The following is a 21,457-nucleotide window of genomic DNA, read 5'->3' as shown; positions in this document are numbered from 1 at the left end:
TGATGTTATCACTTCAACGGTCCACATATAACTGACAAAGTTTCTCTGTCTTGAGCTGGTTTGTATACTACCATATGGAACGGTCCATTATACTTGAAGGGGTGAAAAATACGATTATACCAATTTTAGGGGTGTTTTAACAGATAGACGGATGATCAACTCCTAAGCGGGCCATAATTATATATTGTTTGATTTGTTTAATTACTATACAAAACACTAATTACTGTAGTTTTTCAATTCTTATAGTAAAGAAAGGTATTTTTTACTTTATTTTTTAGCTGATTCATATTTGAAATTTTCCAATAATAGAGGGACGAAAGATACCAGAGGGACAGTCAAACTCATAAATCGAAAATAAACTGACAATGCCATGGCTAAAAATGAAAAGGACAAACAGACAAACAATAGTACACATGACGCAACATAGAAAACTAAAGAATAAACAACATGAACACAACCACAAACTAGGGATTATCTCCGGTGCTCCGGCAGGGTAAGCAGATCCTACTCCTCATGTGGCACCCTTCGTCTTGCTTATGAGATAAAAAATCTATTTTAAAATCTTATTGCTCTAAATGGATAAAACATGAAAAAACTGACAAGAAATCTATAGATATTTTTCAAATTCGGTAATGAAGATAGTTTCTATACGTATTCAACATTTTAAAGAACATTTTACTCCTAACAAACATTATAGCCCTTTTTCGAATCAAACATAAGCCGAAAAATCTCGACAAGGACTTTGTTTTCGTCCCGGCTGATAAGGATGCTGATAATATCATTATTGTTTTAAATAAATAAGCATATATATGCTAAAATGATTCTAGCATAAGCTAGATACGTTTTAGCTTAAGCTAAATTCATTTTAGCATAAGCTGAATTCATTTTTGCATAAGCTAAAAATCAATTTAGCATATGCTGAATTGTTTACCTTATACATATATGTTGGCGCGGAATCAAGGTCATAAATATTAAAATTAAAGTTTATTTTAGCATATACTTTATGAATTTAGCTTATGCTAAAATGATTTTAGCTTATGCTTAAATGATTTCAGCTGATGCTAAAATGATTTTAGCTTATGCTAAAATGAACTCACTGCTTAAATGAATTGTTTTATCCAAGTCAAATCTCGCTTTTATTTTTTACTTTTATACTTTGCTCTGGCATAAATAAATAACCACTTTTCTCAAATTAATAAATGATTTTCTTAATGTGAAAAGTGGGGACTATGGCCCTCTGCCATCCCGCTAAATTCGCCTCTGCAACCAAATAAGCCGATTTTGTATAATAATTAAGGTTTGGCATGTTGGAAAATTTATTTCAAATTCTTGACACGTGTTTGTTGTTTAAATACACTTCTTTGTGTAATTCTTTATACATTGTATTCGATCTTTCAACCCTTAACGGTGCTATAGATATACAATGTGTACATTTGTTGCCGATTGCATGAATGAAAATTTCACTACCTACTGTGTGGTGTGTTAAAAGGTCGAATACAATGTATTATACATTAAAATAGATGACAAGTTGAGATTGGAACAAATGATGTTTTTCAATCTTGTTCAATGATTTAGCACTATCAGAAATACAGGTCAATTTCTATTTGCAGCACAATCCCATTTCAAGTTTTCGAGTAGTTCTGTTTTTGATCGTTCTTAAATTTTGCCAGTCCTGGAGGGGTCATGCTGTGCCACACCTCCGGGGACTTCGATCCATCCCATCGTGTTTCGACCATCTGTATATTAATTTCAGATTTCAAAGTCACAATTTACCAAAATCAAGTAAAACATAGTGACTAAAGAAAATCTCCAAAAAAGAACATTTAAAAAAGTATGCTAAATCGAAATTAGACAGTAACCATTTGATTTTCTGGCGGGAGGGGGGGAGGGGGAGCTTTTTGATAAGTTTGTTTCTTCTTCTTCTTCTTCTTCTTCTTCTTCTTCTTCTTCTTCTTCTTCTTCTTCTTCTTCTTCTTCTTCTTCTTCTTCTTCTTCTTCTTCTTCTTCTTCTTCTTCTTCTTCTTCTTCCAGGTAAGGAACCGGATTCATTGCTGAATGTGAATGGTTCCGCGCGAAAACTTTACGTAGTGTCGGGCAACACAGAAAGATTTCTCTTGGCTATTTACAAATTACATTCATTTTCAAACGTTCGCAAAAAATATACAATTAAAATTATTTACAACTGGTTTTCCTACTTCCTTTCATAGCATGCCTTCAGGGCAGCTCTGAATCCTTCAACGGTGTTAGTCGCTGTAACTGTTGTTGGTAGGTTGTTCCAGTCCCTGATTGTCCTCGGGAAGAAAGATTGGCCGTAGGTGTCTGTACTTGTTCTTTCTTGGAAGAAGCGGTTTTTACCTCTGGTCCGGTTATCATTCGGGGTCAAATATTTGTGACGGTCTATATCTATAAGTTCATGCTGGATCTTGAATAGCATGCATAATCTATTTGTTTTCCTCCGTTCTTCGAGGCTTTCCCACTTTAGAGATTTTACCATATGTGTGACACAGCCAGGTGTTCGGTCTGTGTAGTTGTTATTCACAAATAGTGCAGCTCTTTTCTGTACCTGTTCAATTGCCTTGATTTTATTTTGGCCGGTTGGGTCCCATACTGTGCTTGCATATTCCACTACAGGTCTTACCATGGACACATATGCAGCTGCCTTTACAGGTTTTGTACAGCCTTTGAGGTTTCTACGTATAAATACCAACGTTCTGTTTCCTTTGTCTACTGTATTATCAATGTGTTTATCCCATGTTAGGTTGTTGCTGATGGTTACTCCAATATATTTACTTGCTTCCTCTGTGTCTGCGTGTAGATGGTACGATGTTTGTATCACTGGTCTATTTTTGGGGGATATTCTAATGACAAGGCATTTTTTGGCATTAAAACTCATCTGCCATTTCTTTTCCCAGTCTTCCAATGCTGTTAAGTCCTTTTGAAGAAGTTCACTGTCAGCTTGGTTGGTGATGGTACGAAAGAGTAGGCTGTCATCCGCGAACAATTTGGTCTCTGATGTAGATGCTGTTTCTGGCATGTCATTAATGTAGGCCAGGAACAGTAATGGACCAAGGACTGTGCCTTGGGGCACACCAGAGAGTACTGGTACTTGTGAAGAGACGGCACCCTCTAATATCACGCTCTGCTTTCTGTTATGTAGGAAGGAGCGAATCCATTTATTGGTTTTGGGGTTGACGCCGTAGTATTCCAGCTTGTGAAGGAGGCGGTGATGTGGTACCTTGTCAAATGCTTTTGCATAGTCAAGCAGGATGATGTCTACTTGGCCGCTACTTTTTAATTTCGATGCAATGTCGTTGATGGTTACGATTAGTTGGGATTCGCATGATCGTCTTTTGCGGAATCCGTGTTATGCATCAGTTAGTATTTTATTTTTGTCAAAGTGGTCCATGATGTTGCTATGTACAATATGTTCTAAGACCTTACATGTGATGGAAGTAAGAGATACTGGTCTGTAGTTAGATGCTAGGTGCCTTTCGTCTTTTTTTTTTAAAGTGGAACTACATTGGCATCTCTCCAATCTTGCGATTTCCGGCTTTTGGAAGAAAAACAAATGTTTTTTAATATGAGAAAAAAATGTTTGTTTCAGCCTCAGCATATGCTAAAATTGAAAGAAAAATTGCTTTTGTCTTGTCGCCAAAAAAATAAATTGTTATATAAAAACTCTGTCCGGAAGAAAAATCCATACCCTTTATCTCCATCCCCCCCTCCCCCCCCCAAAAAAAAAAAAAACAAACTAAATGGTTGCTACCTTAATCGCAAAATCACTCGAGAAGAATAATTGCTTCCAAGCAAGCGGTGCATTAGAGAATAGCACGGCCATTCACGAAAAACTTTGGATCCCGTTGTTTAACTGGGTAAATGGCCAAAAACGTTCCTATTATATTGAGCGTAGCAAGAATTTTTCCTTTTGAATCAAACACTGATCAATTGATTTGTTTAAAAACTGTGCACAATGTTGTATTGCTTAAAAAAAGATCAAGCACAGTCACATTTTTCCGAAAAAAATATAACTGATACCTAAATTTTTTCTATCACGAGTGCCTGTGAGGCCAAGTAAATTTTCAGCTCAATTGCATTTGTAGTTTAAGATCTATTTCTGTTTTCAATTTATGCATTCCCCTTTTTTAGCGATATAAAGGTTGGGGGTAAATCGAGTCGAGTTCAATTAAATGTAAAAATTTTTGTACGTGTGAACGAGACATTAGACAGTGAATCCTACTTCTTACCTTCAACATGAAAATTTTTTAAAACAAACCATATACCATATAAGTAAATTAGTATGGCGTTCATTATCACTGAACTAGTATATATTTGATTAGGGGCCAGCTGAAGGACGCCTCCGGGTGGGGGAATTTCTCGCTACATTGAAGACCTGTTCGTGACCTTCTGCTGTTGTTTTTTTCTATGGTCGGGTTGTTGTCTCTTTGGCACATTCCCCATTTTCATTCTAAATTTTATAAGATATGGTGAGCTTCCGGGCATTTTATGACTTTCATCTAGACTATTGGGATATAACAATTATAGCTAACCATACGGCCTTCAATAATGACAAAAACCCATACCGTATGGTCGGCTGTATTTTTTTTCTTCAAAAAATCAAAAATAAGTCGACAGACATGAACCGTCGACAACCACGGAACTATAGGCTTCTTACTTGGGACAGGCACATTCAAAATATGCATGCAAATAGAGTTAAACATGTTTGTGAGCGTTCGACCCATCCTTGAACATGGACAGTGGTGTAACAGTACAACATAAGAACAAACTGTAAAATCAATTGAAAATAGATTAACTTAAAAGATCGGTATGATACTACTTAAGAAAACCACACTAACATTATTTTAAGCCAATAGCTATAAACACAAAGCATCGAAATAAGAATATGTACAATTACTGAAGGTTTGTCCAAAGCATTTCACTAAGACTGAAATAAATCTTGTTCTCTAGGACTCAAGTATCAATCACTACATAACCAACATATTTAGTCATAAACACTCTGAAGGAAGCCTCTGGTGCGGGAATTTCTCCCTCTACGTTGAAGACCTTTTGGTGACCTTCTGCTATTGTCTGTTCTCTGGTCGAGTTGTTTTCTATTTGACACATTCCCAATTTCCATTCTCATTTTTATGAGAAACGCAATGGCCTTGTATTCTACAACTCAGGTTTTTGAAAAGTTGTGATCCAAAGGTTTTTGACCATCGGAAATTTGCAATAAAAATAAAAGTTAGGACTAACAGAGTTTTTTTAAGGTTCACTATCATCTACATATCATATACAAGACAAAAATCGACAAAATTATTGTATAGTTTAAGATTATACCTAAAAAAAATCAAATGGTCCAGGCTTAAAGTCCGACTGCTAAAGCAAAATTGAGTTAGGAAAGCAGAAAGAAAAAAATGTTACGAACACAGCGATTTTTCCCTATCAATTGACTTTGATTTTACGCTTATTGTATAATTACACCAAATGCAAAAAAACAGAGCACAGTTCCAATGGTCATAAAGGCCCAGGTGGTACAACTCATGTTTTGTCCTCACCATAGGTCCAAACTTATGTCTGCAGGGTCTAACATGCCTACCCCTAATTTTTTTAAAAACCTGACAAACATTCCCTTTGGTATATCATGTTTACCCACTAGGAACAAATGATAGGTAATGGTCTACGGTTCAAAGGGCCTAAAGGCCAAGGTTGGAAAATTCATGGTTTGTCTTCACCATAGCTCCAAAGATAGAATAGTGAGATATTTTATGGTTTGTCTTCAAAAGGTCCGAACTTTGGTCTAATTGGTCTAACATGCCTATCCCAAATTTTTTAAAGAGTGTCAAAATTTCCCTTCGTCAATACTTTTTTAACTACTAGGTGCATTTTATAGGCAATGGTCAAATGTCTAATGGGCAAAAAGGCCCAGATGGGACAACTGATGGTTTGTTTTCACCAAAGGTCCGAGTTTAGGTCTTAATTTTCTAATAATCATCGTAAACTTCATTAATGTCATCTAATATAAAAAAAAAATCTACAATATTCGACGGCAGATTTAATTTTCATTTAATGATTCTTCTACAAAATATCTTCAGAAGAGTCTCTGGAGTCGCATGGATATAGCCGGGAACCAATCATTATATTGTTATCCGAGAAACACAAACACTAAACACATTTTTTCTGAAACATCCCAAAACATTCTGGTGACATGTTTAATTGTGAACGAATGAAATATGCTTTAGTAGTATACAGTAGAGATCACTTCTAACCTCTCTTTAAATCAGTAAGTTACTGTCAAGAGAACTGTTCTGAAACATTAAGTAGTTCTCATGACATCTTTGTGGCACCTTTAAAGTCCACAATGATAAGTTCTGCTTAAGTCAATAAAAAACAACGTTCAAATTCACACAAAAAAAATCCACGTTTTTTGTACCTATACTGGTCACATTTCAATTAACCATGATATTTTAGAAGAGCTTCATTTTGAAAATGTGCGCACGTTTAACGCTTTTACAACCCTATGAAGTTACAAAAAGAAGCTTCCCATACTTACAATTACATTTAGTCCGACAAGCCATTAATCCGACGTCCAATATTTCGACATCTAATAAGTCTGAAATCGAAATATAGGAGAAATCTAAATAAACTTTTTAAGGATCGTTCAATATTAAGAATATGACATTGGCCTTCGTGGGAACAGGAGAATACTGACAATGGCAATCCTAGAAATTAAGGATCGTAGTCAAACGCCCTTATAAAAACGAGCGGGGTTTAATTCATAAACTTTAAGTCAACTTTGTAGATTTTTAGGCCGATATTTCAGACAAACATCTGACAAGTTGGGGGCAAAGTTTGGTGTTGTCTCAAATAAATATGTTATTCGTTTAACTCATAAAAATTGCTTCTTGATTTAAAATTATTTAATGAGCAAAAGAATCTCAAACGATGCCTTAAGCCTTCTCTTAACAGCAAATGCGTCAATAACTTTTTCAATATCAATTTCCCAATGTGTGTATGCATGAATGAAGGACAGAGTAGAAAGTCTTTCTGTATTCATTGTAGAGCGGACCCAGTTTTATAGTCAAACAGGAACGAATAATGTGTAATAGTCTTGCTTTATATATATAAAAGAAGATTTGGTGTAATTGCCAATGAGACAACTCTTCACAGGAGACAAAATGACACAGAAATTTACAACTATATGTCACCGTACGGCCTTCAACAATGAGCAAAGCCCATACCGCATAGTCAGGTATAAAAGGCCCCGATAAGACAATGTAAAACAATTCAAACGAGAAAACTAACGGCCTTATTAATGTACAAATAAATGAACGAAAAACAAATATGGAACACAGCAACAAAAGACAACCACTGAATTACAGGCTCCTGACTTGGGACAGGCACATACATACATAATGTGGCGGGGTTAAACATGTTAACGGGATCCCAACCCTCCCTAACCTGGGGACCTAAATTGTCTATTTACTATTTTGACGATCTGTCCAACCCCACGTTTTGATTATGATAATTATTCAATTCAAAACTTAATAAAAGAAAGATATTTTTGATAGTCTATCACAACTTCTTGACCAGCTTCAAGACACTAAAATCCATCATCAAGACACAGAAATAACGAAAATATTGTAGAACAAAATCTGTTATAAAGAAAATGATGTTTTTGACATCGGTCCAATATTTAAGTTATTTAAATGCGTATACTAGTACTGACATTAAAACATATATTTTCAAATTTTTAAGTTATTAACCTTCACTAGGAAGGGCGTCCAGATCAACGCAAGACAGGTGAAACCACTCTCCACGAGGACACTGGTGATTTTCACACCCAACCATCGGTTCATCGGCGTTTGGAACGTCAGACTCTGTAAAAAGAAAAAGAAGTCGGAACATGGAAGCATTTGGAACTATTGATAAATAGTTATGTCTTTCAAATTTTTTCACTTCACTGTTTTTGTATCCCAGATGATTTCGACGTGCGGTTGTGGATCAATAAGGTGAAATGTGGTTTATTTTTTATCAGAAGTACATGTATACCGCTGAAATCGACGATACCGTCTTGGTATTGTTGTAGGGTATTAATGATAATTTCATGCAGTAACGAAGACCTTACATCAATTGTCAAGTTGAAGAACAGGGGAACAAAACCTATTGATATTTTTTTTTTATTTTTCTATATTTGTGTGCGAATTTGTCCCATGTATATTTTTATATGTAAAAGAGAAGATGTGGTGTAATTGCCAATGAGACAACTCTTCTCAAGAGACCAAATGACACAGAAATTAACAACTATAGGTCACCATACGGCCTTCAACAATGAGCAAAGCCCATATCGCATAGTCAGCTATAAAAGGCACCGGAATGACAAATGTAAAACAATTCAAACAGAAAACTAACGGCATAATTAATTAACAAATAAATGAACGAAAAACAAATATGTAACTCAGCAACAAACGACAACCAATATTATACAAATGTATCCTTATTAATGATTTTGTTGATAGACTATTGTTTTGCCAGATAAAGCTTATAAGTTGGTGCCTTGAAATATTTGTTATGTGATATGTGGTTATTATATACATTATGAATGTTTGATTAATTATGTGTGGATATAGTGTCGATTTTTAAGCTTAATGCGATTTATATGATGAATTGTTTGAATTGACTTGCGATGAGCCCAAACAACTATTGAATATCTCTTATACGTAGAAATTATTTATTTTCGTATGGATTTAAACTTATGGAATATTTCTTATATTTTGTGCGTACCATCCTCACAAAGGCAATATCCTTTGCGTTTTCCATCTTTTTTCAACACGCCCATATCTGGCTCTACCCAAACCGTCTCTACAATGTCATTGGCGATGTCATGTAATGCCATAGGTGTCCGTCCGTCGTCGTTTAAATCTTCCATTCCCAATTTATGCATGGCCATGAGACAGATGTAGCCCTCGGTCACAAACTCAATAAACTCATGTACTTTGTTGAAAGACTCTGAAACATCTTTTTTGACACCTCTGTGATTAAACACATTTCTTAAATATGTTAGTGTGCCCTTCTGGTTGGCACTGGCACCAACAAACAGCTTATTCATAGTGTCCTGCAATATTATATACAGATGATTAAAAATCATAACATTTCTTATATAAATAAACGTCATTCAGATTTATGAACTCAATGAAAGCCCAGATTCTTCAAATACAAATATTCTATAACCTTACATATTTTGTGACGAAAAGACATGTACAGATTATGTTTGATATATATAATGTCTATGTTAGAGCAGATACTTTATAAAAGCTGAACACATTGAACATATTTCAGTCTGTTCTGTCATATTGTATACCACGCTTCAAAAATATGTTTATATGTATCATGTTAATATAATTGTTTGTTTCAATAATTCGTGAAAAAAGTCGTTTAGACAAACCATATAAGAATGCATGGACCAAAACGTGTAGGTTGCGTTTAATGTCATGAATTGTGAAAGCTGAACAGTTATAATTCTGTTTCAAGTAAATCGACCAATTTGAATCTTGTTTGCATTGTTTATTCTGTAAACAAATATTTGTTCAGTGGAAGACCAAGCTTATATATAACCTGTAGCAAAAGCATCCTTTTATGGAATTCCTGGATTGCTGGCTCCAAACCCTCCAACCTATCCCTCTCATTGCCAGAGTTTGACCTTACATTGTGGGCGTCATTATGGCGCCCACATGACAGAGCATCTCCCCATGAAATAAGAGGGAATATTTTATCACCATCATATGGGACATATGCGTGCAGTTTGTCCAGCATCTGGATTACCCCGTTTGTAGACGATTGGTTTTCGTCGATTACCCCCAATGTTAATCTGTAAAAGTAAAACTTATTATTAATGCTGGCAATATTAATAAACTTTTTAAACAAAAGTTTGTTTTAAACATGCATGCATCAAATATATATCTCTGTTCTGAAGATAATTGACAGATAAGACATTGTTTTACTAAATAATAATCAATCAATATCCATTTTTGAATTCGACGCATCATTTGAAATTAGATAAAACTATTTTTTAACATGATACATTCCTTTTTTATCGTTTCATTGTTCTTATGTAACCTGTAGGTTTTCTTCGTCTACTTTGATGGAGAAATAGAATATGAAATAATAATTTAATTAAGGTGTGATTGCTATTGACACAACTTTACTCTGGAGACAGCAAGGCCTTCAACAATAAGCAAAACTCATACAAAATAGTAAGCTTAAATGTTTCAAATGATTTGAAATAAATCGGACAAGATTGATTTATTTTATTGTTTGTAAATTAACTTTGATGTGTCTTACAATTTTGCTTTTTTTTAATACTACTGTCCCACTTCTCATGTTTTATGGGATTGAATGCAGTCTCCTTCTCCTCTTCATATGTTTTGACATATGTAGCCAAGATACGTTCTACCATGACAGTCATCCTGTTCTTCAATTGTAGAAAGTCTTCCTTCGTAGGAAGGAAGGTCATGGCTGGGATGTCCATGGCGAGTATTGTCGGTGGTTCAGGGTTTTTTCTTATTGTGGGTACTCTATGTTCGGCCATGTAGGCTAACGCCCAGTTATGCATTACATTTATGCTTTCCCTTGACTGGTGTCTGGCCACTGTGTGTTTCCCAACATTGTCCCAACAGACTGTATATCCTAAAATGCAAGTGTTTCTCCATGAAATAACTGAAGAAACTTGAAAGTTAGAACAGAAAACTAGTATATACTAGTGCATTTAGCCTCTTCCATACTTACTATGCTGTATAAGAAATCAACTATTTCCACTTACATTTCTATGATAATATAGGCGTAAAAAAAGGTTCACATGTGCAGATGTATATATTTATAAAAAAGTAGAAAGATAAGTAAAAAAAATTAAAACAGTTAAATCGATTTCATCCTTCCATTAGGAGGTAGGCACTTAAAGTTAACCATCGAGAGACGTTAACCACCGAGAGTCGGTTTTTTGACCCGCCCAGTGCACCTAAGCACGCCTACTTTTGGAGCTCTTTTGTATGAAGATAAGACAAATATACGAAATTACGGAACTGTGTACTCTGTTTTATCCTTGTTGTTGGTGTTTATTGCGCATGCGCACAAAGCACGGTGATAGTTACGGTTACTGACTCAGGAACCTTGTATATTATATACCTCGGTTTACAGATGTTTAATAAACTGGATCCCTGTTGTGTTCACTTATCGATACACTACGATGGAATTACGGACCAGTTTAACATAAACATGGGGTCGATTCGTTTCTGACTAATTCGGTATACACCGACCACGTGGTCGATCTACACCGGACCAACCGTAGAAACGAACGAACCGACTATATACAATATGGCCGATTGCAGTGCTATTTGTGTGGCAACTTGTGTTGCCATGGAATTGATGGAATCTTCAGATGATGAGTCAAATTTCCTTTTGGAAAGGTATTTTATTTTTAAGAAATATACTACCTTGAGCTAATTTGTTGATTTTTCCTACTATTTGTTTGTATGTGTAAGCATGTGTGTAAAGGGGCGTGACCGGCATGTATACCATCCCCCTTCATTTTTATTGCTATAAAAATAACATCATTCGGGAATTCGGGATTTGGCCGATTTCTTTTCCTTACTTTTTTCGTGAATTCGAGATTCGGCATTTTTATTTTTTTATGAATTCGCTCCTGGACAAGTTTACCAGATTACCCTTCATAAAAAAGTGTGGCAGTTTATAAAGCCAGCATTCTCAGAATAAACAATTGTACTAAAAATAATATCAAATACATTTATCAAGCATATCAATTCTTCACTGTTCAACTTAATCGTTTTCCTATTGGATATTTTGAATATTAAATTGTATGTATCAGAAAATATACATCTTTATTTTCTTAATTTCAGTGATCGAAAGGATCGTCATAAAACACAGGACTTTTTCGAGTGGACAGTTCCAAGATATTTCCCAGATATGTTCAAGAAATTTTTTAGGATTTCACCTCAGTCTTTTGAACTTGTATGTCAACTGTTAGGAGCTAATGAACAATTGGCAAAAAGAACATATCGAGGGGGACGACAAGAAATACCATTGGAGAAAAAAGTAATGATCGTTTTGCGATATTTAGCATCACAAGAAACTATTTTAGGAATAAGCGATCGGTTTAATATAACTGTTTCAACATTTACCAAGTACAGAGAAAAGGTTGTTAACGCAATAAATGATCTTCTCCCCAGATTTGTTCAGTGGCCTGAAGAATTGGATTCTGTCGCAATAAAGTTTAATGAAATGGGGACATACGAATTTCAAAACATTATAGGGGCAATCGATGGAAGCCACATTCCGATTGAGCAGCCATTGGAATGTCCCAATTCATACTATAATAGAAAAAAATTTCACTCTGTAATTTTACAGGCCGTATGCAAAGACGATCTTAGTTTCGTTAACATTTGTGTAGGTATGCCAGGAAGATGCCATGACGCTAAGGCGTTTAAGCATTCTCATTTATCTGAAATTGGAGATGAACTCTGCAGGCAAGGACAATATCACATTCTAGGCGATGCGGCTTACGCACTAATGAGGTGGCTTATAACACCATTTCGCGACAATGGAAATTTAACAAGAGAGCAATATAATTTCAACAAATTTCTGTCATCCAAAAGACAGGTAATTGAAAGAGCCTTTGCTTTGTTAAAAGGACGTTTTCGTCGTTTGAAATACGTTAGCATTAGAGATATCAAGTGTATTTGTAAAATAATTTCAGCCTGCTGTGTTCTCCATAATATCTGCCTACAAAGTGATGAAGACATTGCTGAATTTATTGATGCAGAAATTGATGAATTGGACGCAAATTTAGGGGAGAACTTTCCAGTGAATGCAGACAATGGAGAAGGTATCTTGAAGAGAAACAATCTAACTATCGAATTAAACAGAGTCAACAGCTAATAAATGACAATAAACATTATTTCAACTTTGAAATGTTATTCAAACAAATACACCCATGATTAAAGTACATTATGTAGATTTTATTGGTTTTAGTGGCCTTGAGTTGTTTTGTATGTTTTAGCCGGGATGTTGTCTCTTTGACATATTCCCCGTTTCCATTCTTATTCAATAAAAATACTGAAGAAGATATGGTATGAGTTCGGATGAATAAGCAAATTTAGGTTACAGTAGGGTCTTAAGCACAAAGCTTTCAAGTTTGCTCACACTAAACAGCAAGCTATAAAGGCCCAAAATTACCAGTGTTCAAAAATTCAAATAGGAAACCAAAAAAAAAAGATGCAACATATGTTTGTCTTGATGCTGAAATGCTGGATTCAAGAATTTCATAAAAATCAAATAAAATCATCAGTTTGTGTATATTTAATAATAAGTATATTCTTCAGGTATACTCTGTAACAATAAAACAAATAAAACACATATCTGTGTGGAAACAATTAAACATAAAAAAAGTGTCAACAAGAAATGAGATCTGATACAGAGTTACATCTGGATCTACTTTTTTGCAATGTCTTTCATGACATCTATAAGACTTTTGAAGCATTCCATTTTTTCCGTGTGTCGCCTTTCTGATGCCTCAGCCAATAACTCGAAACGATCAGTTGTCTTCTTTTTCTTCTTTTCTTTAGCTATTAAGAATAAAATAATCATAGATTTTATAAATATATTTTCAAAATTACATCGATTCCAATCATATGGTAATGTACTTATTTCAGTCGTGTAAATTGACTAGTCACAAAAGTGGTTGTTATCATAGAAAGTAAGGATGCTGTTAATATATTTATCATAATTTTCATAATTTCATATTTTTCTGGTATTATTATTTTTGTTGTTTGAATCAAAACGTCTAAATTTGTGTTGTATAATACATGTAATTCTGATTTTTTTTTGCTGTATATAATTTAATGTACATGCATGTAGTCCCTACCCTTTAGCATCCATTTTGACATCCTGAATGAAATTTAAACTCGATTTGTTTCGTCATCTTGTCACATGTTTGGTATCTTGGCGTAGTGGTTGGAAACCTAGTCAGGTAAGCAACTCTAATAAATCCAAAAGGATTTCCTAAAAAACCTCCCATCTCCCTTTGGTTTATGCTTTTTACAATGCTATTTCGGCATGAATGACCAGCAATGTTACACGACTGATGTAAAAGATACCCCCTCCAGGAATTCTTAGTGAAAGGCGTCATGAGGTCAACTGAAATATACAAATTTCTATATTTTTTTTTTAATTTTTAATCCAATTACAGATGTTTGCCTACATAAAACCTTATTCTAAGTTGTAGCCAGACATTTTGAAAGAAGGTGTGTATAATAATTTCATTTCTACAGCATTTTCACATAGGAATTTGACATCTATTCTGTAAGAAGTGTTGTGTGTTATGCCACTAATATTGGATTACAATTTTGCAAATATAATTTTTAGCTAGCACGTTTTAGTCCAACGTTTGGAAGTCATTGCATGTGTTTAAATGTACCCATAATAGTTTAGTTTATTTGTTGTAAAGTAAACTGGTAAAAAATAATTATTTTTCAAGAATTCATGTTCTAATTCAAAATACTAAATACATTTTCAAAAGTCATTACATGACGTGTTTTAATGTAACCATAATAGTAGGTTTTTTGTTGTAAGGTAAAATGGTAAAAAGTCATTTGTTTTACAGTTTTATTACCTTGAGGTTCAGGACATGAAGTAGACACTTTCATTTTTCTCTTGGAAGGCGTTGGGTTACTAGTTTCTTCCTCTTCACTGGAACTTTCAGCTGCAAAACAAGAATAAGATACTTATTTCCAAGCAATAAGCAGTTCAACGTTTTGAATCATTTTTCAAGAATTCTATTTCGATTTAATTGCTGCATCTTTTTTTAAAAAAGTCATAATACCTATGTTGGTGCAATTCTAAATATCAATACATATACAAATTAATTTACGACAAAAGATTATAAAATGAATATATTATATTAATTTACCTCTAAATAATCAATACATGTATATATGAAATACAACCCAACTCTGTGTGAAACTCAAGGTTGATTCTGTATATAAATGATATCATAATAAAAAAAAGTACCTTTTTTAGGCTTACTGGAATCCAACAGATATTTTGGTTGTACATCATGTTGGCTTTCAAACACTGTAAATTCTGTTGGGATTTCAATGTTACTCTCGCCACTTGTTTTTAGTTTCTTTTTCATTCTTTCAAATCTATCCTTCATACTTCTTATTTTGATCCTACACTGCTCTGGAGTAACTTGTATTGAGAGTTTTTCCGCAATCTCTTGGGATATTCTCACCCATTTATTTTTTATGAAGGATTTACTCTTCTCGTATTTATCATACAAATCAAGCAAAAATTTTTCAGAATCTTTAGACCATGTTGAGCTTGTCGATGGTATCTGTTTGGCACTTGTGCTGGCTAGGCTAGTGGCACTTGTGCTGGCTTGGCTAGTGGCACTTGTGCTGGCTTGGCTAGTGGCACTTGTGCTGGCTTGAGTGCTCATACTAGGCATATCCGTAGCTTGGCTAGATTCCACTCTCAGGATACTAACAGTTACCTGACCATCGACATAATCCCTTTCTTCAAAAAATCGGGACATAGCCTCTTCATCTGCAAAGTTCAAACACATTTTAAATCATTGAAGTTAATGACGCTAAATATTTTGATGACAACGCTGACCATCTAAAAGTACAAAAACCGATAAACAAATAAAATGCAAGCACACTGCAGTCGTATTTCGGACATGTATGTAAGCAAGTGGTATATATTTATTGTATAGCAATATTGATTCCCCATAAAAAGCAAGGTAAAAATATTCCTATATTGCACAAGTTCTATTTTGCACCTGATGGCTCCAGAGAAAAATTGATGATTTCATCAAGGACAAAAATCTTATTATAAAATCCATTTGTGGCCACGTTTGTGGCATCATCTTTACAGAACCTAGTAATTACATTATTGGTTTTTAGTGGGGCCACGGTTGCTCATTTAAAAATATATTCTTAAGGTGTGTATTCGTTTGGTTATTTTGTATATAATAATTTAACCAATTTGTTTCAAGCATCACCAACTTACCTCCGCTTTCTAACTTTAGCAACGTTACTATGTCTGTTCTTACTATGAATTTTCGGAATATTTCTCCATCTTTGACAACAGAAATGATTGCAGTTTCTCTCCTGGCCGGCAACTTTGGAAGAACTCTGGAATTCAAAGAAAAGGTTCTTTTTAAAATTTAAATTGTTTAGAGAAGGGCGGATCCACAATTTAATTGCAGTTCTAAGGGGCTGTAAAAAGAAGAAGAAAATTGAAAAGTCTTTGTGATAATTTGTGTACAAAAACAAGATGTCATGCAATTAAATTACAGTATATGCTTTCCCAATTAAAGGTATGTGGGTGCAAGTCCACAAATTTATGCTTTAACTCAGCACATGTATGTGTGATCCTCAGCAGGGGCGGATCTAGTCCAAATAATTATGACGTCTTGCAAGGCTTTTTTATATTTTTATGTCATAAAAAAGTTATAAAAAAGCCTTGCAAGACGTCATAATTATTTGGTCTAGGGCGGATCCAGCAATTTTCAAAAGGGGGGGGGGGGTGCTAGTCCTTTAATATATAACCTCTGGAGGCGATATTTTCTATTTACATTATTATTCTAATGATTTCTTTTTACTTATTTTGGTATTTTATATTTTTTTTACTTTTTGTTGTTTTTATTATCAATGTGCATAAAATAGGGGGTGGGGGTGCTTACCCAGGACAAAGGGGAGAGCAAAACATATGTCCCGATACAAATGCATTGATTGGCCAAAATAAAGGGGGTGCTACCCCCCCCCCCCCCCCCATGGATCCACCACTGCTCAGTATGATCATGTTTGATCATGTTTTAATGCAACATGCACCCAACACAATCAAGATTCTATTGTTAAATATATTTTCGTTCTTTGGTTTTACATGTAATTCAATAAATTTTACTTCAGATACATGTAAAATGAATTATTTACAAATTATTCCGATTTATTCTTATTTTCTCAGTCAAATTTTCCCACACTTACAACTTTTCCGCCATCTTGGACATGAATCGTCGCTTCAGTTCAAACGGTGCATTCCGGATTATTCCGGTTTATATTTTTTTTAGAAACGAACGGAAAACCTGTTGCTCCGGATGATCCGGGTATGTTCCGGATACCAGAAACGAACCGATCCATGGTAAATAGATAGACAGCTGATAATTATAATTGATTAAGAAATAACCTGGAAGAAGAAATGAGTTAACTATTGATTATAACAGAGACGAGAATGCCATCGTGTTTGTTCTGCTAAAAAAAGCAGGAACATTGGAGTTTATGGTTAGATTTTAAATATTTCTTGTCTCCAAACTGGGTAAATTTGATATAGTAACAACCCCCCCTTTTTTTTTTTTTTAAATAACTCGAGAACCACACATCGCGCTCGCTTAACAAAGTAACAATAAGAAATAATTATTGTTAGTTTAAAGAATAATAAATCGTCAAAACTTATCCCCTCCCCGACATCAAAGGAAGTTAAATGTATTATCCCAAAATTAGACCAAATTATTATGATATAAGGACGTCTTGACAGGCTATTATTTTATTTTGTTTTGTTGGTTTTTTTTTTTTTTGATTTGACGTCTTCCTCCTGTATGAAAAAAAAATAATAGACCCCCCCCCCCCACCTTTTTCCCCATAATATAGTTTTTTAAGAAGTCATAATTATTTGGACTACCCCTGAATATATTTCAGACAGACTCTTCTTTAAAAAAATGTAAACATGATTTGAGAGAAATCTTTGGAATAGTTTTTTAAATGATTTAATTATTATGTCATGTATATAATTAACATTAACATAGTTATAAACTGAGACTACTAGTATAACACATACAATGTAGTGTTATAGTAGTCTCAGCTATAAACTTTCCATTGTATTGACCAATATGACTAACTCATATGCTCTTTCCCATTAATGTCACAATATCAATATATTACAGTAAAACTGATAGTTTGATGACATTGTTTAAGACTATTGACCTCAGGTCAGCCTAAACTGAGTTTAAAAACTGTAATTTATTCATTAAAACAGTTCAAGACATGTACCTTCTGAAATGTGATTGCATCAAAATTAAACCTAAGGCATAACATACTTAGTGTGCAGGAAGTGCCACCAAATAAATACTGATTTGTAAAATTAGATGATGATATTTGTGAAGTCAAAGATATTATAGCTAGTTATAACTGGTTTTAGATATAAATCTGAGTAAAAGGTTGATTTATATGTGCTCTTTCATGTTTAGATTATAATTTAAATTTAATCTTTTGAAGTTTTTATTATAATATTAAGACATTAAAATCACAATTATTTATTTATACACAAAAAAATAATTTGTGTCCTTTTTTAGTTGAATGACTGTACACAAACATTATACACACATAATTTTGATAATTCTGTAATATTTTTTTTCTATAGCCCCAGAATGTGACAAAAGACTTATTAATCCAGATTTACAAAAAATAGAAATAGTTCAGCTACCATAAGACTGCTATGACAAAAATTCTGCAGTTTCCAGAATTTGAGGTAGAGTATAGTTAGGAATAGTTTGATTATGCAGATGCTTAGTTTGCCATAAACAATTATGCCCTTGATACAAAAGCAGAGGAAACAAAAAAGTATGAAAATAGTTGAAAAAAGTAATCATTATTACCTAGTCATATACTGTAAATAGAAAAAGAGAAAAGCACTGGTTATGATTTGGTATTTTTAATAGCATCATCATTTGTCCATAACTTGGAATATATACTGGATTGAGCTTGACATTTATTTAATATCATTGACACATGGTTGCAAGAAATGAAAGATGGTAATTTAAACCTAGCAATTTTATTAAGATTCAAAAAAAAGCTTTTGATTTGGTAGAATATGACTTTCTTTGTTTAAAGCTCGACATGTATGGATTTAGTGAGACTATTGTTAGTTTTTTTAAGTGTACCTGAATAACAAAAGGTATACATTTGTAATGTTAACTCTGAACAACAACATGTAAAATTTTGTGTTCCCCAATGTTCTATACCTTGTCCTCTATTGTTTGTGCTATTTATAAATGACCTTCCCTTATGCATTAAAAATTGTGAAACAGACCTATATCGTTGTATATGCTGATGACACCACTATTCATAAATCAGGAAACATCTAGAAAATATAAATGATGATGTTCAAGAAGATTTATACAGGGTTGAAGAGTGGTGTAAAATGAATAACATGTTCATAGATGCAAATGAAACAAAATGTTTGATTACTGGAACAAAGCAGAAACTATTCAGACTTTTCAACCAAACTTGATAATAAATTAAAGTATTACAAAATTCTTCATGTGAAAAAATATTAGTTTCAAAATTGACAGCCCACTAAGTAACTGGAGAAATCAAATTGACCAAGGTTGTGCTAATATATCATCCAGAATATACCATCTTTCTTAAATACATTTTTTTTATATAACTGCAAGAAAACATAATACAATGGGTGTTCTGCCCCTAATTGACTACTGTTGTATTATTTGGGATGAATGTAAAAATTGAGGGATAACAAGAATTTTAAAAACCCAAAAAAAAGGGCAGCATGATAAATTCTAGATGCAGATCCGTTATCCCTCTTGGTATATAGGAGCACTATATTCTAGGTTAACCTCCGACAGTAGGTATAAACAAATACTGTTGATAGACGGTATATAGGAGCACTATATTCCATGTTAACCACCGACGGTAGGTATAGACAAATACTGGTGATAGACAGTATATAGGAGCACTATATTCTATGTTAACCACTGACGGTAGGTATAGCCAAATACTGTTGATAGATGGTATATCGGACCACTATATCTTATGTTAACCACCGACGGTAGGTATAGACAAATACTGGTGATAGACGGTATATAGGAGCACTATATTGTATGTTAACCACCAACGGTAGGTATAAACAAATACTGTTGATAGACGGTATATAGGAGCACTATATTGTATGTTAACCACCGACGGTAGGTATAGACAAATACTGTTGATAGACGGTATATAGGAGCACTATATTGTATGTTAACCACCGACAGTAGGTATAGACAAATACTGTTGATAGACGGTATATAGGAGCACTATATTGTATGTTAACTACCGACAGTAGGTATAGACAGATACTGTTGATAGACGGTATATAGGATCACTATATTGTATGTTAACCACCGACGGTAGGTATAGACAAATACTGTTGATAGATGGTATATAGGAACACTATATTGTATGTTAACTACCGACAATAGGTATAGACAAATACTGTTGATAGACGGTATATAGGAGCACTATATTGTATGTTAACCACCGACGGTAGGTATAGACAAATACTGTTGATAGATGGTATATAGGAGCACTATATTGTATGTTAACTACCGACGGTAGGTATAGACAAATACTGTTGATAGACGGTTTATCGGAGCACTATATTGTATGTTAACCACCGACGGTAGGTATAGACAAATACTGTTGATATACGGTATATAGGAGCACTTTATTGCATGTTAACCACCGACGGTAGGTATAGACAAATACTGTTGATGGATGGTGCAAAGGAGTACTATATCGTATGTTAACTACCGACTGACGGTAGGTATAGACAAATACTGTTGATAGACGGTATATAGGAGGACTGTATTGTATGTTAACCACCGACGGTAGGTATAGACAAATACTGTTGATATACGGTATATAGGAGTATTGTATTTTATGTCAAACATCGACGATAGGTATGGACAAAATCCGACAAATACTGTATACAGACAGTGTATAGAAGTACTGTATTGTATGGTAAACACTGACGGTTGGTATGGACAATTTCTGTATCATGCATCAATTGTAAATAAAAGTATCATGTGAGTGACACAGGCTCATTGAAGCCTCTAGTTTTGATATTATTAATGTGGAGATCTGGTCTAATTTATCATTTTCTCTATTACATGCATGATAACTGCAACAATTGAATTGAAATAAAAGTGATAATATTTCTGTTGTAGGTTATCAAGAGTTAGTGTTTCCATACAAGTGATAAAGATTGAACAACAAAAACATCTCAAACTTTACAGGACAGAGTAGACTTTTTTCACTGTGCTTAGTTTTGTCTTTATGTCTAAATTATGATACCTTTAAAAAAACCAATAAAATATGGAATAACATTTATTTCTATCTTATAAAGTGGAGTGAAGAAATAAGGGATCATTGAAAACATAAGAATATATTGCTATCATATATTGCAATATTGCAGATCAGCAGCCCATACATTTGCTATAGCACATAAATATGGGACCAATAATTTCAAGTTGCCTTTTAAAAAAGACCTTATTAATGTTATGCGAGATACCACAAAAGACCACTAGGTGTTGATCAAATGATATTGTAAATAA

At 34.0% G+C, this 21,457-nt stretch overlaps 1 protein-coding gene and 2 long non-coding RNA genes across 3 annotated transcripts; 2 read left to right on the top strand and 1 right to left on the bottom strand.

The window, feature by feature from the left end:
- Positions 1-11,262: 11,262 nt before the first annotated feature.
- Positions 11,263-13,026, top strand: LOC143079207 (uncharacterized). Its single transcript, XR_012979357.1, has 2 exons — positions 11,263-11,459; positions 11,910-13,026. It is a non-coding gene; the product is annotated as an uncharacterized LOC143079207 (long non-coding RNA).
- Positions 13,027-13,353: 327 nt separating this feature from the next.
- Positions 13,354-17,138, bottom strand: LOC143079206 (uncharacterized). Its single transcript, XM_076254435.1, has 5 exons — positions 17,058-17,138; positions 16,081-16,205; positions 15,079-15,615; positions 14,681-14,770; positions 13,354-13,634 (listed from the first exon to the last, which is right to left on the bottom strand). Exons 1-5 carry the CDS (start codon positions 17,078-17,080, stop codon positions 13,501-13,503), a joined length of 909 nt encoding a protein of 302 aa, XP_076110550.1. The 5' UTR covers positions 17,081-17,138; the 3' UTR covers positions 13,354-13,500.
- Positions 17,139-17,211: 73 nt separating this feature from the next.
- LOC143078050 (uncharacterized) lies at positions 17,212-21,229 on the top strand. Its single transcript, XR_012979021.1, has 3 exons — positions 17,212-17,351; positions 18,487-18,594; positions 21,071-21,229. It is a non-coding gene; the product is annotated as an uncharacterized LOC143078050 (long non-coding RNA).
- Positions 21,230-21,457: the final 228 nt, after the last annotated feature.

The sequence above is a fragment of the Mytilus galloprovincialis genome, chromosome 6 (assembly GCF_965363235.1).
Source record: "Mytilus galloprovincialis chromosome 6, xbMytGall1.hap1.1, whole genome shotgun sequence".
NCBI classification, from domain to species: Eukaryota; Metazoa; Mollusca; class Bivalvia; order Mytilida; family Mytilidae; genus Mytilus; species Mytilus galloprovincialis.
This window is presented reverse-complemented; position numbering and strand designations above follow the sequence as displayed.